General features: G+C 41.5%; 2 protein-coding genes across 18 annotated transcripts in view; both read right to left on the reverse strand.

The window, feature by feature from the left end:
* The window catches only part of SLC12A8 (solute carrier family 12 member 8), a 42,417-nt gene extending 36,516 nt beyond the window's left edge, over nucleotides 1-5,901 (reverse strand). Inside the window, exons 1-4 of one of the 4 annotated variants that reach the window (XM_015868718.3) lie at nucleotides 5,788-5,901; nucleotides 3,974-4,168; nucleotides 3,337-3,483; nucleotides 687-878 (exon numbers count right to left, since the gene is read on the reverse strand). In XM_015868718.3, coding sequence (XP_015724204.2) covers nucleotides 687-878; nucleotides 3,337-3,483; nucleotides 3,974-4,096 — 462 coding nt within the window. In that variant the 5' untranslated portion in view covers nucleotides 4,097-4,168; nucleotides 5,788-5,901. Of the gene's footprint in view, nucleotides 1-686; nucleotides 879-3,336; nucleotides 3,484-3,973; nucleotides 5,588-5,787 lie in introns of those variants that run through there. The other 3 variants (XM_032445993.2, XR_014947913.1, XM_015868720.3) reach the window with 3 other exon arrangements.
* A 4,172-nt stretch (nucleotides 5,902-10,073) lies between these two features.
* Nucleotides 10,074-25,167, reverse strand: part of ZNF148 (zinc finger protein 148) — a 34,402-nt gene continuing 19,308 nt past the window's right edge. For 3 of the 14 annotated variants that reach the window (XM_085552371.1, XM_085552370.1, XM_085552369.1), the window contains 5 exons: nucleotides 23,452-23,575; nucleotides 23,101-23,213; nucleotides 22,691-22,774; nucleotides 17,257-17,403; nucleotides 10,074-16,935 (listed from right to left, as the gene is read on the reverse strand). In XM_085552371.1, coding sequence (XP_085408497.1) covers nucleotides 15,340-16,935; nucleotides 17,257-17,403; nucleotides 22,691-22,774; nucleotides 23,101-23,213; nucleotides 23,452-23,575 — 2,064 coding nt within the window. In that variant the 3' untranslated portion in view covers nucleotides 10,074-15,339. The remainder of the gene's footprint in view (nucleotides 16,936-17,256; nucleotides 17,404-22,690; nucleotides 22,775-23,100; nucleotides 23,214-23,451; nucleotides 23,576-25,167) is intronic. The other 11 variants (XM_015868717.3, XM_015868716.3, XM_015868715.3 and 8 more) reach the window with 6 other exon arrangements.

Below are 25,167 nucleotides of genomic sequence, written 5' to 3' on the forward strand. Positions count from 1 at the left end.
CATTCAAATTGTATTTTATGGATGCTTGCTTTTAATCTGAAGTGAAAGGAGAAGAGGGGATTCTTGTTGGTTTGTGTTTTTTTAAGGGTTTTCAGAGATTGCTGCAAGTCAGCCATTTGAAAACAAACTTCAATAAAAATTCTTCCCCGCTCACCACACTTCAGACTGTTCATAACATCTTTACAGTGGGAGGGGGTTAAGTTACCACAGATTTAAGAGATTACTTTCCACTCTTTATGTTTACTACACGTGTTTCAGTGCTCCACCACCACGGCTCCTCAGAGCCATTCAGAAAACACAGAAGCTGTGCCACTTAGCTGTGCCCTTACCTCTGCCCAGCTCCCATCACACACCAGCTCCACTTCTGCCCCACTTGGAGAAGTAGCCATGGCTCGCCCAGTCCACATGTATCCCCATGTCCCCAAGGGCACAGTGAGCACATCGAGGCCAATGTGGCAGCCCAAAGGGCTCTTTGCTTTAGGTGGTCACCCTGTCTTTCAGTTGGATTTATGTCCTCTTACGGGCAAGGCGTGTCTTGGCACCAAGGCTGGGATGCTATGCACAAAAACCAACTCCTTTGCCATTTTAACCATGCCAAGTGCCATTTGGCCTGCTCTTACAGATGCATTCAGAAAGACTAAGTTTCTGATTTCTCTTTTTAATTAGCTTTTCATGTTTCTAATTACCTGGCCAAAAATATAAAGGAGCCCAATGGTGCCCCCGACTTGACCTCCAAGGACAGTAGAGATCATGGAGTAGACGCCTCCACTTCCAATGCTGCACTTCTCACAGACCCCAATTCCAGATAGGACCGTCACCAGCGCAACCAGGACCACAAAGGACACCAGAAACATGCCCATCACAACACCAGTGTTTCCCTGCAATGAGAAAACAACAACAAAAACCAATTCACACAAGAAAAATTGGTTGAGATGGAAAAAGGACCCAGCCTCTTCTAGTCACTTGTGATCAATGCCTATGGAGTCATTACAGATGAAAAGGAAGAACAAAACCTCGACACACAGGTTTCATTACCTCGACACCCAGCTATATCATTAATGTAACTGATTGCTACATTCACAGATCCTATTGATGCCCTTCTGAAGGAGAGCTGCCTCGTCCTGCGGCTGGACAGACCCTTCCATGATAAGGCTCTGCTCCACCACTGGGCTCCTGCATGAATCATTGATTCCGGCCTCTGGCTGAGAAAGGATGATGTCAAACAATGACTCAACGACCACGGGGAGGGGGTTGCTGCCATTGCCCTGTTTCATTATGTTTGAAAATGAAGTATTAACCAAAACCAAACAAACAGAACCCCTTCAGAACAAAAAGTAGCTTCAAAACCAAACGTTTGGGACTAGTGACACCTGATTTATTAGGAGCATCATGCCGGAGTTTTAATTTATCACAACGTTTACTTTTAAAAGCTCTGATCCTCTCAAACGATAACAAAGAACAAAACCCCCAGGGAAACACTGCCTGGAAGATAAATAATGCGCTCATAGGCCACCGCTTTATCTGCCTGATGTATGCAAAGTAGCAGGTGGCTCTCACACTCAATTTCCTCACACGTATTTTGCACGCAGGATTTCTCCCTGCTGATAAAAACTTCCTTCCTGCTCTGGGCAGAGGAAGCGCCAGGGAGGAGAGGCTGCAGCCAAAGGTGTAAAGCAGCAAAGCCTGCGTGCAGTGCGGGGTATGCTGCTTGGGGCAGCCCATTTGAGGCTGCATTTCCTACGTGCAGTGACAGCATGCCCTCCACAGAGCCAAGGAGAAGGCACTTTGTTCCTCCATGCAAATTCAAGCACCCCTTCTGCACTCAGGACCTTCCAAACCTCCCTCTCACGGCTGTAATTTGTTTTCCAAAGGTTTTGCTCCGTGCTCCAGCCCACCTTCCCTCTGCTGACAAATCACTTAGTGCAGCACACAGCCAGCCCAACTGCATCATCAGGAGCCTCTCCCAGTGCCCAGTTCACGTCTGGCCTCCCTTCCTCTGCCTCGGCTCCTATTTCAGGCCCTGTCCCATTGCTCCTCTCTAGCCTTGCTCCCTCTCCTCCCACTCCGGTAGTTTCTGAGGTCATGCTAGCCTTGATACGGGTTTGTTTATGACCATCACTGCTTCTCATCCTTGGGGCTGGTTGAAATCCCAGGTCTCTATTTTTTTTCTTTTCTTTTTTTTTTTTTTCCTGCTTTTTGCAAACAACAGAAACATATCCAGGATGTTACTATCATCATAAAATCCTATTTTGGTTCAGCATCCCGCGGCCGCTGACAGGGCTTTATCTGGTCAGTAGGGAACAGAGCCAAGACCTGTCACAAATGCAGCTGCTGGCGGGGTCAGCCCCACAGCCCAGTACAACTCAACACTCCTTTAAAAGGACAATTGTTCCTTTTCCTCCATAGCTTACCCGGAGGTTAGAAGGGTTAATAAATACGACACGCTTCAGTTAAAAAGGAAAAAAAGAGCAGAAAAGCACACACATGCAAACATACACATGGCCTTGGGCTTCTGCAGATCCTGGAGGAGGCAGCGGGCAAGCGCAGCAGCTGGTTAATGGGCAACACGAGGCTTTAGGCAGAATAAAGGTTTAACATCAGGGCCAGGAGAGACCTAACTCCTTCCTACAGATACCAGTGGGAGGAAGGCAGAACTGGGAGGCAAAAGCCCTGATTATTTATGCATGCACGCTGGAAGGATGGAGTGTAATTGGGCAGTGCAGCAGTGCAGCAATTACTGAACATACATGGAAGACTGAGGTCCCCTACAACTGCAGGCATTACCAGCCCCAGCCCTGGAAGCTCACAGCAAAAGCCTGATGGCAAACAGATCCACGTATGTGTGTCCTCTGCCACGTGTGCTCTGCCAGCCCTGACTTCTCCTCCCTTCCCCTTCATGCTGTCTTCCAGCTGTTCCACTTTTTATTTACTTACTTTATTTTTATTTGTGCTCGTTCCAGCAGTAATTCGCTGTCAGAGGAGACATGGAGGAAATCAGAGCAAGAAAAGTGGAGCTAAGAGAATCATCCTGGCTTCTCCAGCCTGCAGTTCCCACCAGAAAGCACGAGCCATGTTTCAGCTGCAAGAGGCACAGCACCCATGCACCGACCCACCAGGGATCAGTGCAATGCAGGGCTGGGGTTTGCACCCTGCTGTCAGCGAGGGAACAGCCCCACTGCATCTCAGCTGCCATAGGGATACACCTGATTTTGTAGCTCTGCAAAGCTACAAGCACTCTGCAAAACCAAGAATGCTTCAGGTTCTGATGGAGTCAAGAGGTAAGGAGACAATGATCTACTCCCATCCCCACGTTCAACCAAATCAGCCCTCACTCACCACAAGCCATCCCGTCCTCAGGAAAAGAACCACTCCAAAAATGTTGATCATGCAGGAGGTGAAGACGCCATCCCACGTCCCAAAAAGCACCGGCTCCCATACAAACAGCTGGATCTTCCACCAGGGTCTGCTCTGCGTTTGGGATCCCTGGAGGAAAGCAAAGCCTTCAGATTCACCTCTTACACTCTCCAAACAGGCTGCAGAAGTGGTGTGAAGGTCAATGAGCATTACAGCCACACGGTTTGCCACCAATGAATGCTAAGATGTGACTTAGCTCCAACTTAGGAAGTGCTGTGTTTTGGAAGGCCAGGTTGGATGGGGCTTTGGGCAATCTGATCTAGTAGGTGGCAGCTAGCCCATGGCATGGGAAGTAGAAGAGCTTTGAGGTCCCCATCAAGATGACCAGGCTCACTGCAGCATCTCTTAGAGTAGAAGACAAACCCAGTTGGATAGACTGGGGCTGGAAGGATAGGTTCAAATAGCTCTGTCATCACACAAAGCCGGTAGATCAGTGATGAGAACGCTGAATTTCTAGAGGAGATAAAGGACACCTGCAAATTTCAGAGCTGCTGAAGCCAACAGCTGAAACCTCAGGGGATGTGCAGCTGGGCTGCAAGGAGAGCTGGCTCCCACATACCTGCTGGGCCTCCTCGTGGAACAGCTCCTGCACATGGCCCTCACCTCTGGCACCATGCGGGATGTTCATCGTGCCCTTTACACTGCCTCTGCCCTGCAGCTGGTGGATCAGAGCCCAGCACATCAGCTCTTCTCCTCTGCCAAGCTCCTGCAGCGCCCGATCCCCCGCTGTAGGTTCATGGTCTTAGTGCAGTTCCTGTGGAAGGAGGACTGACAGAAGGCACTGCTGCTGTTTCTCAGCCTGCAGAAGCGTGAGGCTGTTAACCAGCCAGAGCCGATGTCCAATGCTGAACCACAGAGCACAGCACCACCACAATACTCTCTCAACTCTATCACTTAACAGCCCTTGGTGGGCCTTGCTCAGTCCTTTCCTGGCAAACCCAGCATCCTGCAGCACTGGCTTCACAGCTTCCTTATGTGCTGTCTGGGAGAAGTATTTCCTTTCACTTGGCTTTAAATCTGGCGCCTGCTCATTCTGTTCCATTCTCCTGCGCTGTTATGACATGATACATACAGAGCACTTCCCAGCACCACTAACAGTTGCACAGCACTTATCACCTTCCCCTCTGCTGCACTGTTTTGCAGACTAGAGCCCTGCCTCCATACTCTCTGTCTGACAGAGGGCCCTGCTACCCCCCTCTCTTCCAGTGCAGCGCAAGGATGGTAAGGAAAGGTTGTGGTGAGGTGGGAGTTGGCCTCTTCTTCCTGGTAAAAGCCACAAGACAAGAGAAAACAGCCTTAAGTTGAGCCAGGGGAGGTTCAAGTTGCATATTGGGAACTATTTCTTCTCAGAAAGAATAGAACAGCAGTGGCACAGCTGCCCAGGGAGGCGGTGGAGTCACTGTCCCTGTTAATGTCCAAGAACCATGGAGATGTGGCACCGAGGGATGTGATCAGTGGGCATGGGTTGATGGTTGGTCTCAGTGATCTTAGAGGTCATTTCCAACCTTAATGATTCCATGACCCGACCAGAAGGGAAAAGCTGGCACAAGCACTTCTCTGGGGGTTTCATTCCTGGAGCTGACCCAGAAGGAACCACTGCCCTCCTAGATACCTACAGCCACATAGAGGAGGGGCTTCTTTCCTTTTCTTTTAGAGTTAGAAGACTCCAAATCCATATGCAGGCACTGTTCTCCTGCTATCACCCCCTCTTCTATTATTCAATTCTACAGCAGCTTATACACCTGTATGGATGCATTCATTTAGCTCATAGAGCCACTGAAGCAGCCCGTTAAAAAGAAAAACCCACCTGACTGTGAGGCCCTGAGCGAGACGGGGATGTAAAGGAAATAAGGCAGCAGCACTGCTACACATGGGAGCTCCCAACCTGCTCAAGGCTGTTCCCCTGTTATTTTCTTACCCCAGCAGCCATAAAGGCCATGTGAGCACAGCCCCACACATCGTGAGCGCTGGGACGCCCATAGGGCCCCGCACTGCAGCACCCTACAAGCGGTGGGATCGATTGCTCAGCACTGCTGGGGCAGCAGCCCCACTCCATCTCCCGGCTGCAGCTTCCTTTTCCTATTTCCTTCTTTTATTTTCCCTCCCTTCCTACTCTCTCCTTCTTCGTTGTTGTTGTTTCTTCCCTCCCTTTCTCTACCTCGTATTTGCTTCCTTTTCCCCCATTTTTGCCTCTATTTTTCTTCCTTTTCCCCCATTTTGGTCTTTTTTTAACTTTCTTTCTCCTCTCCCCCCACACTTTGCCGTTTATCTCGCTTTCTTTTCCCCCCTCCCCATCCCCACCCATAGCGCAGTCCCAGCCCCCAGTACCTCCCACCTTCTCCCCCCTTACCTCCCCTCGGCCCCACCGCTCACCTGCCGCCTGCAGCCGCCCCCGGCACCGCCTCCTCCCGACGGCAGGTGGGGGATGGCCCAGAACGCCGCCACGTGTGCCGGGCAACACCTTCCGCCCGCCCTCCTTTACCTCTGGAGTCGGCCCTAACAGCGCTCAGGTGGGCAGGACGTCCGTGCGGAGCTGCCGGAGGGACGGCAGGTATTACGGGGCAGTAGCGCTTCAGTTCCGCACGGGAGCGGCCGCCTCCCGCTTCCATTGCCCGCAGCTGCCGCGTAACCCTGCGTAGAGGCTACGCCTGCATCGCTGTCATGTGCAAAGCTGTTTGTTTTCATTAAAGAATCATGAGTGTATAGAGAGAGAACCCGAACACCAGAGCAGTAGCTCCTAGTAAACTAAAGCACGCTGTGCGTGGCAGTACCTTGAAATATCTCCAGCGCTTCTGGCTGTTAATTCACCACCCCCCATGACTTCCTACACACACATGGAACAGCTACAAGTCAGGCGACAGCCTGCACTGCATGGATGGGAGAAGGTACAGGGCAAGGGGAGCTGCCCGGTGATTCCAAGCAGAAAACCAGCAACTTTTGGCACAGCCAGTAGGACAGATATAGGAGTGATGCTTTTTCTGCATGTCATGGGCCGCAGGAGATCCCTGCCACCACCCCACTTTGAGATGGCACCTCACCAAAGCTTCAGATGCACTTTCTGTATGAGCCAGGCTGCCTTTGGCACTCAGAGATGCTGCACTGGGGATGAGGCGGACCTGAAGCTCAACCTGGCGAGGTGGGAGGGCAGTGCAGGGCAGCTCACCTGTAGGACCGCTGCTCTGGGGAGGGCAGCACGTGCAGGGCTCCAGCTCCAGTTCCAGCTCCCTTCTCGCAGCTCCTCGGCTTGACAGCTAAAGCAGACACAAGAGCAGACGGCGTCCTACAGGCAACTGTCTTCTGCTGATCTGGCAATGCACAGCTGATCACTCAGACACTCTTCCATCCCATCTCCCTCAATCCAAAGTTCTCTCTCTGTCGTGAACCGCCCTGGAGCTACAAAACAGTTCATCCCGAGAAGCACAAGGAAAATATTCCAACAGAAGATATTTTTTCAACCCTTTAAATAAACAACCAGCACTTTGAGCAGAAGACTGTTTCCTCCTCCTAGCAGAAAACACAGCTAGTTGGATTCTTGTTCCTCACTGAACACAAAACGTAAGCTCTGGTAATTCTTTTCCAACATGAAAGCATTGAAAAAATGCCCTGTTTTTCAGTATTGCTTTAGTATCTTGACATTGTATAAAAGTCAACGGGCAGAAAGTATCAGGGTTTGGTTTCTTACTTCCACGACACACGGCCAAGGCAGCCGGTGCTACTTACCAGGGCACTTTGCACAGCACACCCTCACCTTAACACTGCTCGACCTAAAACAATTCAGAGTAATCACGACAGGAGATGAATGTCAACACAGAACTTCAAGTTCTTTGAGAGTTATTTTAAAAACAATACTGAAGCAGGCAGAGTAGAATAAGGTTGAATCGAAGGCCTATTGAATTACATTGCTGTGTTCCTTCTGGATTTCAGAAGCGAGTGAGGCAGTGAAGCTCATGGCCTCAGCGCTGAAGGGGCAGGAATGTGGGCAGCCCCTGTCAAAGGAAAGCTACCCAACACCACGAGCTCCTATCCAAGTGGCTCTACTGCCACAATAGCACAATCTTCTATGAGATCCAAGGTTAGAATTAAGGCCAGATATTCTGCTTTCTATAAGCAGAGGTGACAAGAGATCCAAAGGAGCAGAAAACCCACATCAACATCGTACATCACAATCAAATACCCTCACAACTCAATGGCTCCAGTTACCCCCATGTGTTCTTACACAACCTGCACCTTCGTGAGCCTCCGTCTGCCTCCACCAGGTCTTGTTTGAGATTCACTAACGTGAAAAATACTGCTAAAAAAGTCTATTCATAAAACAGTATTCTATATTTTTATTATTTTTTTTTCAAACAGCAAGTGACCACATTTAAAATGCATCATTTGCAAATATAAATTATCAAACTATTAGTTTAATTAAAAATAAAGCGAAAACATAACTTCCCTTAGTATCACAATACATAGGAGGGTATTATAAGCCCCAAATGACTAAGTTAACCATAAGAAAACAACGATGTCAAAAGTGATGGAACTCATTAAGCCACCGAATGAATCAATCAGTCCTAAGGATACAATACCATTCACCGTGATTATGTTAAAAAAGCCATCTTTCATTGCATTACACAGATAAAACAATCCCATCCTTCATGCCACGTTTTGTAAACCATGATATAAATTACACTCACAGTCAAAGGAACAGATCAGAGTAACTCCCAAAATACTTTTAAGTTGCTTTTAGGGCGGAAATAAAAGGCAGAAATAGAATCATTTAAAATATATCAAGTTTAACCAAAACATTTATTTGGTCAAGCCTGCTATCCAAATAGTTTTGTTTCCTGCAAAACTATTCTTGTCTTCTTGAATTATGAAATTTATACGCTTCTTTTACATACTAAACATAAGTCATGTGTCGAGCTACATTAAATCCTTTTACACTTGTATCGCTTTTGCCAGGAGACCCATGCGTGCTTCACATATGTACACACACACACACACACACACACACACTCTTTGTATTGGGGAATTCCTCATCTCCCAGGAATACAGACAGGCTCCCATCCTGCTTTTTGTCATAAAGAATATACAAATTTCATCCTTGCCCGGCTCCTACAAAACCATCTCTTATCTATATACACGCTTCTACCGATGGAATTCAGGTTATCATCTTTTGCCTAATAATAAACGGACGGAATAGATGCCATAGGATAAATAAATGCTGTATAATCATTGAAATAAATCTATTATCCTAAATTCATCTATATGGATTCTTTCTGTTTATTAGTTGAAGTATGAAGAAGGCATTTGGACTTGAGGAAAATAATACTAGGTCAGAAAATGCACCGTAACAGTGTTCCACTGGATACACATCACCAGGTTTTCCAGAGCAGTTTCTTCAGGGTTTGTACCAATCGCTCTGTCTTCAAATCCATCACGTTTCCAGATCCGATTCAGCACAACATCGTATGCCTTCAACATAAAAGGAGGTCGCTTGCTTTACTGAACGCCAAGCTCCCTTTCAGACAGCATTAAAAGAAAGACAAGACTACACAGACAAAGTCCAGTATAATTCATTTCCGACAAGGAAAATCTCAACCCCTCATACTGTTGCAAAATTCCTCCTACTGAAATGCTTTACTACAGTAATAATAAAAAGCATACATTACATATAAAAGATACCAGTGTACTAAAAGTGACAGAAGTGGACTAGCAAATCCTTCAAAGCACATATTATATAAATGACTAGCATTTAAAAACATTTTCTCTTCTATAAAATGTAGGTCATATACATTTATAAACCGGGGTTGGGGGGGGGGGAGGGAGAGGTTCTAAAGCAGTGATGACCGCATTCAAATAGCTTCGCTGCTCTGTACAGTCTAATCCCTACTCAATTCAAACTATAAGTTTGACGTTTCGTTTATTTATCAGAATAAACTCACCATCTCATAGCTCATAACTGGAAAAAAATAACGCACAACTCAACTGAACACGTGACTTGTAAGTTCACTGTTTAAACTGCATATGAAATACGGAGAGAACTGCTCCTTTCTACAGGAGGGCCCAAGTCTCATCAGTTCAGTATCAGGACTCAAGGACTCCAGATTTAAGCAGAGGAATTGTCAGGAATCAGCACACAAGCAGAATAGTATCTCTCCTCCTTTAGAGACACAGCTATTCGACTTTTGCAGTCTTCCTCCTCTCGCAGAAGTGCAGCCAAGCCATTCCTTTCTGACTCAGAGTGTGCACGGACGAAGCCACGGATCTAAAGGCCGTCCTCTCTCTGACTGAGATTGTGCTGTGTAAACAATGTTACCTACTCCAGCAGGAGGACGTTTGGATTTATATATAAAAAAATGATTAAGAATATTCATTAACTCAAGGCTATCGACTCCCCAAAGGTATTTTTGGAACTTATCCTTATGCTACTCGTCAAGTTAGCACTGCCGTGTATTATTGCTTACAAACAGTACAACATCGTACGCCTTCCAACAGAGCGGTACTGCCATCAGTCCGGATCTATTTACAGCATTTGTTGTTTCTTCTTCAAAACAGGCTATAAAAACATGACATACTTTACAGACAATACAAATTTCCACGCCGGTACTCGATTCAAACAAATGGAATGCATAACAATAATAAACATCATAAAGGAAGACTGACATAAGTCCTTGATTGTCAAGACACATTTATATTTATATATAAACTCTAACTGTGCAGAATCAAAGATTCAATCATAGGTACATCCTCGTTTGATAAATCATATTTACAGCACGATATTGCATAAAAAAATAAAATAATGTTGTTTACACAATATTACCTTTCCATCCATTGGATTAAGGAGAGCAAGAAACAACTCTTAGAAACGTTTGCTTGCCTTTGTGTTTCCTACCAAAAGTTACTATTTTAAAAAGGAAACGTAAGGTTCTTTATGCAGAGTAGAGCAAAAGCGACTATAAATGTATTTCCCTGACACAAAGCAATTTCAACTTGAACAAGGGTTGAAGTTTTAACTTAGAGACGACTCTTTCCATTAGCAGTAATACTTTCCTAGTACTCGCCCCTTGCAAAGTGAGCTTCAGCTAAATGCATTACATGCCTAACACAAACATGCATCACCGTAAGTCGAAGGGACTTTCAAAGTTACAAGGCTTCAATCTCCATAAGACAATTAAAACTAGCAGAGAGTAACACGATGAGCTTGCTTCAGTACCAACCACGTAATCTGAAAGTTCACATGCCTGCTGGTACCGACTGCAGAAGCAGATTTCTGCCTATTGGGTTTGTTAAACGTATGCCCTGGAGCATTTGGGTTTTCCCTGCAATTTGTAATGGTATTAAAACAAGCCAACCAAAAAGAATAATTAAAAAAAAGAAAAACAAAACCCAAAGCTCCCAAAACCGAGAATATTTAGTTAGCAAATATACATACACAAAGAAATCCAATGCTGCAAAGTTCAGAGTGAATTCAAGCCAAATACTCTGGTTCGTTTCAAACAGTCACTACGTGTGATACAAACACCATAAAAACATTCTGAACAAGCATGGAATATCATGTATACGTCCAGGTGGAAAGTTTTCAGAGGAGAACATGAATGCTTCCAAAAGTTACAGTAGAACCCAAATAATTCGCAGCAATGACTCGGAAACCCTTTAGAAATCACAATTTCGAAAGCAGTGAAGAAGCAGGCAATGAAAGCAAGGATGTCACATCACAAAGGGTATTTTGTTCGTTTATTTTGACAACTGTGATTGAGTTGGCAATGCTTTTTGTACCTCCCAGTATACTGACATAGATTCTGCAGCATACTGGGGTGAAGCAGTACAGTATTACTCATACGAGACTTCGCTACTGTACTTTTTAGAACATCACAGGGAGGTGGGAAGAGAGAGACCATAGGGGACATAGAAACCTATGGGATGCTCTGGTTAGCTGTCAGCGAATTAGCAAGATTTTACTGTACTTCTCAATTAACAATGAAAAGTTCCCTTCGTCCAAAAAACAGGCAAGTACAAGAGAAAAATAATGCAAGCGTCAATTCATGCGGATTCTTTCTTGTCCTATTTTCTTCCTGAAACATAATTTTCCTCGAGACAATACTAGGAGACACGAGATCGTTAACAAAATTCCTTTATCTTCCAATCTGTTTATGTATTTTGTAAACCAGTGTACAGCAACGCACATCATTAATCCTTCTCTCTAAACCTCGCCATTGGTGATTAATTCGTTCTCAAATCAAAAGAAAACGTAAATGCTTATTAGGATACCATTACAAGCTGATTCCTTCATCGTCTGTTACGTGAATGGTAAGATATACCAAAGGACTCATGCTAAAAGGGACACTGTCAAGTAATTTAGGTCCAAAATATGGCCTATGAGTATGTGTCTATATATACAGACATATATGTATATATATAGTTTGGTAGTAAACATTACCCATTTCCTCTTTTGTAAAAAAAAATTCCTTGTTGCTCTATGGCGAGGAGAGCCGCAAAAAGTTCCCCCTTAACACACACACACCTGCAGCCTGCACGACCCTTCAGAAAGAACCTGTGTTGCTCGCTCTGTGCAATACAAATGTTAACCCCAACTTCTGCTGAGCGACCGAAACACAGCAGTACAAGAACAGAACCAACTGCAAAGTCGCTGCTTTTACAGCCCTTTTGGACATCCACGGGAAACTAACAGAAACCAACACCGACCTGTTCGAAACGAAGGACATGCATCTGTAGCAGATTTAGAAGCAGCAGAATTTTAGCAGTAGAAAATCTTATTAAATAATTATTGACAAAGCACGAGCTTTTACACAGAGCAGTCTCCCAGAGCTACATACAGACTTTTTCCAGAATGAAAGGGCATGCACTCAGGAAATGATAGCAGTGTATTTGGTTAACTCCTCCATCACAGAAAGCTTCAAGCATCGGCAGATCAAGTACTTGAGAATCCTATAGATATTCCCCACAGGCTACACTGGGACTTCACAGCCTGTCCTAAGGCACTGAGGATAGCTGTAATGGCTCATCAGCAGACTGGAGAAGGAACTACGACAGAAGGGATAACATGTTCTCAGATGACTCCCACCTTGCTCTGGGGAAGAGTGAATCCCTTCCCTCCGTACAACAGCCTGCTCACTCACGTACCCAAGCAGAGATTTGTTAAGGGCAAAGATGGCGTGGAGCAACAGCGCTCCCTCCTACTCCTCCATCACTTTCTCACAGCAGAGAATCAGTGCAGTGACTTCCGTTAAATAAAAGTGAGTCAATCTGCTTTGGGAGATTCAGGCTTTTTATTCCTTTTACTTTCCTACCAGACCAGACTAGTGCAGTAATAATCTAGCTGCCCTCCCCCAGACACCCCCCCCCTCCCTGCCCCAACACATACTTGGTTTTTCTTTGTTTTTCCTTTTTCTTTTGGCATTTGCTGCTCGTCATATTTATAACAAATAGTGCTAGTTATGGTCACCAACTTGCAACCACGGGAGATTAGAACAAAGATGTCAACAACATATTAAGCAGGCAGCACAAGCGAGGATGTCACGGAAATAGAACTATGAGAACAAAACAGGTGTAACAGGAGGTGGCTTCGAGGCTATGGGGGCCATATTTATTACATCTGTGCAAAGCAGAATGGAAAGCCAAACAAACAAACAAAAAGAACCAAAAACCAACCAACTGACCACAAAGGAATTAAAACAGAGACATGAATCGGGTTGAAAATATTCTTTCCAATAATTCTTGTTTTACATGTATCATTAATAGTCCACAAGAAATTACCTCTTCTCCCCTGATGCACATTGCTTTTTGTTTCTTAAACTCAGGGCCAAATATTCAGACCAAATTACTGGTAAGTGATAACATGCAGAAACACCTTCCTTATATTAAACACACAAGTCAAAACATGATCTGTTTTCCCGTACAAAAATATTTAGTGAGAATTTTATGCGATCTGTATTTCCTGGCAATGCAGGAAGCAAGCCATGGATTACAAACATGCCTTCTCCCTGAACTGTACCAAGTGAAGTTAGTGCTTTACTAGTGATACCATGAGGGGGAGGGGAAAAAAAAAAAAAGACTGTGTAAAATCAGGTTCCTATCAAAAAGGAAAAGCAAAATATTGCTACTGTTTCCAGAAGAGGTGGGGACTATTTTGTGCCCTGCTCAAGTCCCTTCAAAAGACAAGATATATTTTATAGCTCCTTGAGATGCAGTATTTTCTCCTACCTGATGGCTTCATCTGAGAAATACCAGCTAGCAATAGTGCTGTAAAAGAATGTTTGCAATCCTATAAAAAAAAATACATATATATATACATACATATATATATATATATATATTCACACACACACGCACACACACACACACGTGTCTGCGTGTGCATGTTTTTCCCTGGTTAATCAGCCTACATTAGGCTTAAACTGCCTTAAACTACCAGACAGTGTCCCTTTAGGGAAGGTGCAATATTATGAACATACAGTTCAAAAATCTGTAAATTGTTAACTTAAACTACACAATAGTTATGCTACTCAAATCTTACCACCTTAAAAATGCACACAGAACTACTTATCGTACCATACCGTATACTTCAAGACAAAGTACTATTCAAAAAAACCATATTCGTGGTACAGGGATAAACTTTGTAGTTTATTTATAGGGTGAAATGCAATGAAAACTGATCGCTCATCTATGCTGAGAGATAAATCCCATTGGCTGGCATTACTCAGCGGTTTTGGTTGGTGAAATTTAATGACTTTCTCTAATCAAACTTTAAGTCGATGCATGGAATTTGAATGCCCGCTTCTTCAGCTTGTGGGGATATTCTGATTAATTTAGCAAGCTGAACTGTCATAATTCTAGACAGAGAATTAAGACAGAAGCTCAGGATACCCAATCTCACTGTATAGTGGAAGCAGTAATTGGAGCTGTATGAGATGAAAAGGATGCAACCACATCAAACCCCCAAATCTAGATTTTTTTTTAACTTTTTTTTTTTTTTTTTTTTTTTTGAGGAATCGAATCTATCAAATAGACTAAGTGCTCTATGTTAATCATGAGTATGTAGGGTAAGGTACAGTTAAGCTTTTAAATCTTGGAATACACAGTTTGTGTAAGCATTATGTAATTGGGAATGTTATCTACAGAATATTGTAACTAAAACTTCAAAACCTTGATACCTGCGTATGAAAAGTCATTAAAAAGTTACATCTAGATTCAGCTGTACAAAGAAACACACATTACTTCAGGAACGAAGTAAATGCATTAGCAGTTACCTATTTGCTTAAAAAACTGGTTGAAGAATTTTAAATCAATTCGACTTTTAAACAGTAGAGTTAGTCTACCAGAATTCATTTTGTCCTCCAAACACAACTCAAGGTAATGGAAAGCAGAAACAAAGGGCATATGATCTAAGATTACTCTTTGAGAGAGGCTGTTTTGCTAGAAAATGCCATCTTTTAAAGCCATATCTGCTTGACTTTGAAACTCGTAGTTTATTCTGTGTGTTTAGTACATGTTGATTCCCTGATGAAGAAAAATGACTACGCTGACAAGCTTGAAAATGACAATGTGAATAGTAGCAGACAATAAGCTGTCTTCCCAAAGCACACGAGGAAACCAGTAAGGAAGCAATCATGGGGGGAAAGTCTTACCTGGGGATTCTGTTTATTTTAAATTTTATAGAAGTTAAAATAATTACTGGATTCAAACAAGTGACTAATAGTCTGCCTTTGATAGGGGCAACGACGTGAGGCAGATCAATTACTGGTTACTAACCAGGAAAAAGAAAATAAAAAATAAAAAGCAGTTATTGGTCTTGCTAATATCAGCTTACTTTTGTTTTAACATAGCGCTCTTAAAAGCTGTACAGAACTCCATCTTACATAGAGCAACCCCCTTTTGACAAATGTGATCTAAAGTGCCAGTATTATTTACAAAGATTTCTTAGCCAAAAGTCTGGCCTGTTGTGGCATCGGGTGAAGAAGTCATCCCAGCTCTGCTGTCATTTACATTCACCAAGGGAAATTCTGGGAAGTCAGCACTTGTCCCTGGTCCCCGAAGGTTCACCTGTCCATTGGCAGTGCTAAATTGAGATGATATTCCAGCTCTCGCCCCATGGTACTGAGCTCTGAAGGGCTGCTCAAAGGAGCTAATTTGATATGCTTGATGAACAGGCTGCGCCTCTGCTTTCTTCTGAGAAGTTACTTGTTCCAAGAAGTCCTGTGTAGAGGAGGAGGAAGAATGATTTGCCTCGTCACCTGAAAATGGAAAAGGGTGCTGCGAATCACCAACCATTAGTCCAAAATGAGACTTGTCTGGAGTTGTTCTTAATGGAGAGTTCATTCCCGAGCGAAAGCTGTTGACGGGTATAGATGTGTAGACCTGCTTCTCTATGGAAGGAAATGCTGGCTGGGTTGTAAGAGTCTGGTTATCAGTCACAAAATTAAGGCTTGGGTTGTTCAAATAGGCATCATTTTGGCTAGTTCTGTCCAAAGCTTGCTGTAAAAACTTTGAGTATTCCTGTAACATACTAGCTTTATCTGATGAGGAAGCTTGAGAGCTGGTTCCGACTGTCTCGGATTGGGTGACCTCAGATACTTCAGAAGAATTGATTGATATACTGGAGGTCACCTCAGTGTCAGCCACACTGAAGGAGATCTCATGTTGTCCATTAGCCTTGTGTGAATAATGATCTAACAGAGTTTGTAGTACCTCATCTGGAATGACATTTTTGTCATGGCTGCCTTTAATTTCAACATTCAGTGCCTGTGTGTCTAATATTGAAGCTGTAGCAGTTTCATCAATGACGCTTGCCACAGCTGCCTGTGTTACAGAAGGCTGAGATGCTATGGTACTTACATTCAAGGCATATTCTCTACTGTTGTTACTAGCTGCTTGTAGATACCTCTTTTTCTTTAAAAACTGCATTGCATCATCATAGTTAGTGCTGCTGTGTACAGGTTTACTGGGCCCTTCTTGTAACGTGTCAACTTGATCAATGTCAGCATTACCTTCAGAGTCCAGTAAACTTTGTTTATCCACAAGATCAAAGGTATACTTTGAAACCTTGCTGTCTTCATACGTAGATAAAGGTGAAATGCTTTGACTTTGCTCAAGTGGCTGTTTAAGACTCCTCTTGCTGTTAACTTTCTTGAGAACGAGCTTGGGTGGGTGTATTTCTCCAGAATTTGCTTCTTCTAAGTGTGACCCGCTGACAGAAGAATGTGGCATCTCAACAGCATATTCTGCTACCATATATTCGTCTTTTACTTTCGTACTAGCAGAATACAAAGGCAAATAGTCATTTTTGTCCTTCTTCTGTTCTGATTTATCCGTACTGTCCTTATCTCCAGATTTTGTTTTCTCTGTTTTCTGCCTTTTCTTCTTTGGCAAGGAGCTGTCTTTCATAGGCGTAGAGAAACCAGAATCTTCCTCCGATGGCAAAAAGCCAACTTTGGTGGCACTTCTGTTGGGTTTCTTGTCACGGTTCTCATGGCACATACGTTTATGTTTCAGCACACGATCAGTCCTGGAGAAATACTGCAGAATATATATTTTTGTAATTAGACAAAAATAGATACATCATTGCTAAGAAACTAATTCTAACAACTTTACTCGTAGGCTGCCCCATTTCCTTAATTTCAAAAGAAGTGTCAAACAACTTTGTATACATCAATAGTCAACCTCGGACAGTTGCGACTGCTTCACCTAGGCACCAAGACAGCTCACTGTAACTTAAAAATAACATTATTTTATGTATGTACAGTACTACAGCAGCTGGAGAAATTCCCACGTGTACTGCTTGGGAACTGGCAACTATTTTATGTTTTAACTGTGAAACATTTGACTACACCATCTTACCTGCAAACAATACTCGCACTGGTAAGGCTTCTCTCCACTGTGAGTTCTTTTGTGCCTTTCCATGTGATACTTCTGAATAAACCTCATACCACATTCATCACAACGAAATGGCTTCTCACCTGATAAAAAACACGTAGCAACATTAATCTAAAAAAAAAAAACCACACCATCAATGTTCTTCCACACAATTACCAGGACAAATATTACATTCTCAATTAGTAGTAATAAAGAAGAGGACTTAGTCTGTTGCTATTGTAAAAGAGTATGGGGCTTGCTCACATTTCTCTCAGCACTGAAGCTGAGGCTTCAAATTTCATATAAATCTTTACAGAAAAAAAACTACAACACTTTTAAAATTCTCTTCTCCCTCTTTCTAATGTCGATGGACATCTGCCTTGAACCTAACAAATGAAGAACAACAAAGATAACCCTCCTAAATCTTGCCACATAGTCTCAAGGCAGAGGGTTATACAGAAACACCTTAATTCTCTCACCATCTCATTTAACTCAATCCCATCCTTTCTAGACCACTTATGTATTTTCAAGCTTTCAGTTTAGTAGTTTTGAAGGATACTTGCTATTTTCTCTTTTTTTCTTTCCCCTTATCTGTATATGAAATAGAAATAACTATCTTGATTCCAGCAATATGCAGATTATTTCTATTTTTCTGAAGAATTTTATTCTTAAAAACTGTACTTAAATTGTATATGATTCAGAATATACTGTATATAACATGACAACTCCTAATTAGTAACATTATAGTAATTCTGATAAATTTTACTTTGTTACTGTCTATTTTCTTTTTAGAATAGAGAAATTTAGCCACATCCTTCTATAAATGGAAATACGGTAGATATGACTGCACTTAAAATAAGATGCCAGTATTTATAGAAAGCAGAATGGAAAATAGCTGTATCACCCACACATTTGCTCCATGTCAGATCATTAATGTCCCCGGTTTTAACCTTCTTAATTCTAAGCAACTGCAATTTTTCTCTCTCTGTAAGCCTACCTCCAATTTCAAGTTATTAATTCCTACCTCACAATGTGGTTTCTCAACCTTTTCTAAATGAAATAATTCCTATTTATTCTCCCTTAAACCAAATTATCTCCCCACCTAAGATCTCTCAGTAACCACCCATTCTTTTTCTGCTGGCTCACAACCTCAGCATCTTCACTCTTCTTTCACATTCAACAGGTGAGCAGCTTTTACCATTCCTTGCTTGTTAATAACCACCATACAATTTTGTTTTTCACAGCACCTATCATGTATCCCTCACTGGAACCATCTATAAGCAAATCCTCCTCTCCGGTCTTCTCTTCCATTTTCAAACTCCATCTTCACTTTTCCTGTCCTGTTCTCTTCATCTGTTAGGTGAACCTACTACTATGGTGTTTTTGTGTGCTTTTTTCTCTACTATTCCACCTTATGTTCCTTTTAAACCCTTTTAAGCCCTTTGAACAACCTTCGTTATGCTGAGTTACCTTTCGACCTCTTAAAGCTTCAGTGGCACACTTACCTTCAGCCTCACACCCACCTCAGGAAGGGAGTGGTCCCAGAATCCCTAACATTTACCTACTCAATCTGGCTGTTCACTGGCAAAAGACTGCTCTGTCTCCCATCCAAGGTGCAAATTAGGTTAAAAAGGGATTTCAGTTGTTTCCTTGCAGAGCACTCCCACACCAATGGCAAGGCGGCAGAAGCAAACCTCTGCCAGACCTTGTACCACTGCAACATGGCTTCCAAATTTGTGGTGCGGAAAAGGAGCAGATTGTGAGAGTTATTTTGGAGACTTAGAAGGTATATGAAAAAGGCACTGCTGGCCACACCTCCGTAAGAACAAAAATCTGGGGACGCTGCACAGAAAATTATACTTTCCAGCTGAATTCCAGAACAGCCTGGAAAGTAAAATCAAGAAACGCTTTGTGGAAGTGATACCATACTTAATTCTTGCTTTAATCTTCACGATGAAGATATAATATTAGAAAAAGATTTAAAATGAATATAAAGATACACTTCCTGTACTACTCTTTTCTTAGCAGAAGCCAGAAACTTCAGACGCCCTCTGAAATGTGGTTTTACTTTTAAAACAAGATAAATTGGAAATGGAGATCATTAATAATAACCTTTTGGTAGCACAGGGAGAACCCAAAACTTGTATTTCTGAAACAAGCGAGTGGGAAAGATTCAGATGTAGAAAAAATGTTTAAAAAAAAAAAAATCATACTATGTGCATTGTTTACAAAAATGGTCTATATTTTGTGTCTACATTGGAAATGTGTTAAAACTGAATGTTAGAGCTTTTGGTAAAGCGTGGCTCTGAATACTGTATAAAGTCTCTTAACAATTAGAGCAGCAAATCTCCAGGGCAGTTTAAAATCTAAACAGGCAAAATACTGATGATAAAATATGAAAGAAGGCAATAAAAAGCATCACGATGGAATAAGAAGGCATTCGGATGATTAACCCCAGTGTTGCCTTTCTTTTTGTTAATGCCATCTCATCTTCTGTGTTGAAAATGGAGAGTAGGGTGGGTTACAGAATTATGACACATGAATGCACGAATAGAGAAGGTATACAGAAATATTTCCCAGCAAAAATAAAGGAGACGTTTGGGAAAAAAAAAAAAAAAAACAACCAAAAAAACATAAAACAACACAAACATTTGATATCTTCATGAGCCCAATAAGCTCAAAAGATGAAAGAATCTGTATATCAAGGACTGTTCTTTTTCTTCTGAGACAGCAATTTGCTGCATCACTAGCAGCAAGGTTAGCAGCAAAGCTCTAGCACTGCAGCCCCCTCTTCATCCAATTGTTTCTAGGAAGTGAATTTTGTATTAATGTAATGTCTGCTTTTAGATGCAACTACTTAATTATTTACACAGAATAAGGCTGTTCATTGATTGCTTCCTACCTCCATCATAACGTTTCATTTGACTGAATTCAAATTACCCCAGAACTAGCAGGAGCACCTGTAAATTCAGGCCTTGTAAGAGACATCAAATGGGGCTTCTAAGTGTAACTCCCAATCCCTGATTATCTTAAAATAATGAATGTGAAAATTTGATAAACACCTTTTAAAAAAAAATAAATCTGTTGTTCATCAGTGTTTTGAGCACAGCACAAGAACTGGTGCTGAAAAACAACCACTCATGGGAATAAAAATGCAAAATAAGTATATATACAAAAGAATATTGAAGGCATATTTCTTAAGGAAATTACTTATGAGTATTACAAAGAGAGCTTTCCTTTACCTCCACCAAAACAAAAATACAGGCCTACCACTCGCCTCACTGTCACATCAACTAACTGAAAATGCCCCTTTTCTGCTTTCCTGGATGGGTTCAGTTATGCAGCTCTGCACAACACAGTAACACCACACAAACAGCTATGGCCCCACTGTGAATATTGTCATACAGGAGTGAAAACACAGATGGGTATGCAGAATGACAATTAGCCATGCTACGACTGGGCCAAGCCCTCAAACACAACACTGGGCAAATATTTACTAACTAAATGAAACTGAAAAAGACCCTCCCCCCCCCTTTTTCTCCCCCCTTTCTTTTAATTGGGAGGGAGGGGGTGATGAGAGAGGGGGGGGGAGTTACTAAAAAGAAAAAAAATAACAAATCGGTGTTGTTGGTTATTTTTATTTATACAAGTCCTGTGACATCCAGTAGCTAACACTAAAAATGTGAGATGATTGCCTACTGGAAACTAGCTCAATAAAATGAAAGTGACCCTCCTGGAAGCTGGGTCTTTAGTGATTTCTCCTAAGCATTTACTACTTGTCATCTAGGAAAACACCCACAATTCAGCCATTCAGACACAACCATCATTTTTAATTTTCCCAAACTATACCTCAAGATGCTGAGGAAAAGAGAAAAACAGTTATCTAAAGATTAAGATAACGATATAGTTAATTTGTTAAATGGCTGCTTTCTCTCTGCTAAGCAAAAAAATGGTGTATGCGAGAGCTAGACAAAAAACCAACCGCCCCACCACCATGCCCAACCCTCCCTCCAAAGCTTACAGTCAAGGCAGCAAAACTGTCATTAGAGCTAGAAACTGAATTTCAAAAGATAATCAAATTCAGTTACAAAATATCTGCAGTCAAGCGTTAATTAACTACATTGCCCAGACTTGCATTTTCAAAGCCACGTACAGGGAATAATCATCATGAAAAAAAAAATCTGAAAAATGTGGGGGAAAAAAAGACCCTACGCCGTCTTTTCTTTTGGGGTGGGAGGCAAATAGACAGACAAATGAGAATGAATGAGCATTCTTTTTCAAGAATAATATCTACACAAAGTGAAGGCAGCATGGTTCACCAATTTAGAGCCAGAGGAAAGACTATGAACAGAACAAAGACACCAGACAGAAGAATGGAGGACTCTTCTGTGGCTGACTGGCTGAAGGAAACCTACTTGGTCCGTACTCGTGGCACCTTAGGATACAAAAATCCCATAAACAACAGGGCATTTGTGCATGTAACTCCCTGTACACTGCTCTGAAAATTCATTTTGCAGAGAATTTTCTCCCTCTCAACTCACACACATGCACACACTGCACTGCGTGTTAGTAGCTTTCATATCCACTTAAATGCTACAGCCAAGAAACACTGTGCGCATTCACCAGCTCTGCTTTTCTGTAAAAGAGGCTGAGAAGTTGGCATCTAGTCCAAAGGGACCATATTACAAAATATTTAAAGAGGGATTGAAAGGCCATGCACCAAAATGCCAAAAACCCAACGAAGCCAAACCTGTTAAAGAATGTGGTTTTGTGCAGTGCAACAAAATAATAATAATTAAAAAAAATAATAATAAGAAGTGTATAAACTTTAACTCTCTTTGGCTTAAAACTCTGGGCCTTGTTTGACCTACATTGTGTATTTTTAAACTAAGGCTCTTATTTTTAGAACAGTTCTGAATTAAACCTTTCAAAAAAGAATTAAAAGGGAAAAAAAAAAATGCTAAAAGCAAAGCTGACTCTAATACCTTTGGGGTTGGGCATTTTGGCCATTTTAGTCCTGGCACTTATCCACTGAGTTCCAAACGAAAATTTAAAGGAAAAAAAATAATCTACTAAAAAGTGATTTGGAAATCCAAATTAACTTGATACAACAAAAGAAACAACTTCTTACCAAACCTTGACTTTTATGAAAGCACAAATTCCAAGATTTATCACTCTGGGATTATTTATAGACTTTCGGAATTGCCTATCAGAGTTTATACTCACTTTACAGCCAAAGAAAAGTGGAGCAAGTCAAAAGCACAAAGCTAATTTATTTTCTAATGTTTTATAACATTCGTTAAGTCAAACCAAACTATAACGAGGGCTTTAGGCTGCATACTTCTTAGGAGAAACCTTGCCTGAGTGGGGAAACAGTTTTTAAGCACGCCAGTAAAGATACTCAAGGCACTATACTCACCAGTATGAATCTTCTCATGCCTCTGTAGCAGGTACTTCTGTATGAAACGCATGTCGCACTGACTGCACTGAAATGGTTTTTCACCTTGAACAATATAATTCCACATCCATAAGTTAATAACTACACACTGTTGTTTCTGATAACTATTTTTTGAGGAATATTAAAATCTCTATTAAAAAAAATAAACCAGCATCTGAGCAAATTCCAAAAATACTCTAGTACCAAAAAAAAACATTAGCCTTACTACGTATGTGAACTCCAGAATGCTTTCCATGATCCTAAGATTCACATTAAGTCTAGCATGGAAGAGTGATCTGAAATGGCTTTAATTTCCTCATGAACAAGATCAATCGTGATGCTGGCATAAGACTGCATTCAGGGTACTGGCAAGCTATTATAATGGTAAGTACCTTTTTCACTTCTCCGAACCAGAGAGATACCTCATCAGGCAAATAAGCAGCCGGAACACATTTTACAAAGGGGTCAATTTTGGCACTTAGGCTACAAGTCAACCCATTACTTTCTGATAAAGAAAGAAAAGAAACCTTGTAAACAGTTAGGTCTTCAGTTTATTAAACATTTGCTGTTTTTTCTTTCCCCCTGGCATTCTTTTGACACTTTGGTGCATGGAATCTCTAAGCTTAGATGCCAAGTTAGCTACAGTCTTAAATGTGAAATTCGCATAGAGCTGAAAACATTTTTAACATAAGTAAACAAGTCTTTATATAGTAGAAAAAAACAAATTTGAAGTCAAGCAGTACCTGTATGAATGAAGACATGTCTCTGTAAATGGTAGTTGGTTCTAAAGGCAGCATTGCAATGCTCACAAACATGAGATTTGTGGGTTTTCAGACCAAGTGATCCATCCTCATTTATTGTAAGGATCTATTTTAAAAAGAGTAAAATTTGTTCTCACACTACCCTCTAAAGTTGTCTTATTAACTACAAAAAAAAATAAAATAAAAAACATTAATTTTTTTTTTTGATGCAGAAAATGCTGATTTTTTTCAGGTAAAACAATACTAATTGCTATAAAGCTACGTGACAGGCTTTCAGCTTACATTCCCAATTGCAGTCCAATCCAACTGGTGTCTCATTGTACATTAAGACAGGACGGAGGCAAAAGCAGCTCATGGAAAATCACCTTAAGAGTTTCCCTATGCACAGTTGAGTCATTTTAGATGCTACTGTTTACTTTGCCCGTCCGTTGGAAAGGATGCAAAGTAACCAAACCACCTCTGGGCACTGAACCATGGATGATCATGTTTTAAAGCAAAAATTTATATTCTTTTTTTTTTTTTTTTAAATCACGATTGCAATTTGCAAAGAGACATATAAATTACGTAGGATAGACATACAAATTGCCTATATCTGCATAACAACTGCGATCTCGGAGACAACATTGTATTTTAAAAACCAAACCCCCAAAGCCAAACAACCAAGACAATAGTATTATCCTTCAGCCAAGTTTTTCACTCAGTAAAATATGGCTCACTCGATATACACGTTAGAACATCTTTGACAAATTCAGTTTTCCACACTCGATTGCTTTGGAGTCAAAGCAGCTATTTTCATTTAAGGTTGGAAAAATGAACTGGAATAAAAAATATTTCCACCATATCTATCTCATTTGATAAAGCTCATTATAGGTTTTTCTCTTAATTTGTCAAAAAGAATAGGAAAAAAAAAAAACAAAAACCCAAACCCAAACCCTCTACTATCTCTGGCAAGAGCTGAAGACAACCAGTAGATACATTACGTTTCCAAAAGGCTTATTTAACTGGAAATAGAACTATAAAGAAACCTTCAGTAAAAGAGTTTAGTCCCTTGTTATTAAAAAATAAAATAAAATAAAAGTCTGCTGGGGAAAGACATCTACATTTTGATTAGTTATGACGTTTAAGGTTTTATGATAATGATAATGATGATCAAGGGAGTCAGAACAAGTGAAATAATCTCTCTGCAACAGTAGCAAATGCTGTAGGTTCTACTTAAAGCAATTTTTAGTTTTGCTGCATCCGAATTCAGCAAAAGGCAAAGCTAACAAATTCTTGTGCATTCACTCTGAAGGACAAGCACATTCATACGTGTGGAGGAGTGGGATGTTACGGCTCCAGCAAGCCTCTAATACAGACAGATAGAAAAACTCTGCTCTGCAACAGCGCTCAACTAATGAAAGGCTGACTGATTAAATCGGAGTAAATTTAAATACCTCTTAGGATTTCTTTTTGCATATTGAAAGATTTTAAATAATCATGCAGAAAATACACTTAATTTCACAGTTTCGCTAACCCTGGGCTTTTCTACTGCATCCATTCATTAAATCAAGTACGTTATCTTTGCCAGTGCTGTTTTCATAATAAAAGTAACAAAAATGTGTAAATGTCCGTATGCATGTGTATGTGTGTATGTGTGCATGCATGTGTGTGCATGGACAAGAAGACAGGATTCATAAAGCAACTGACTTTTTATGCATA

The sequence above is a fragment of the Coturnix japonica genome, chromosome 7 (genome assembly GCF_054131305.1).
Source record: "Coturnix japonica strain WE chromosome 7, WE-NBRP24, whole genome shotgun sequence".
Classification (NCBI taxonomy): domain Eukaryota; kingdom Metazoa; phylum Chordata; class Aves; order Galliformes; family Phasianidae; genus Coturnix; species Coturnix japonica.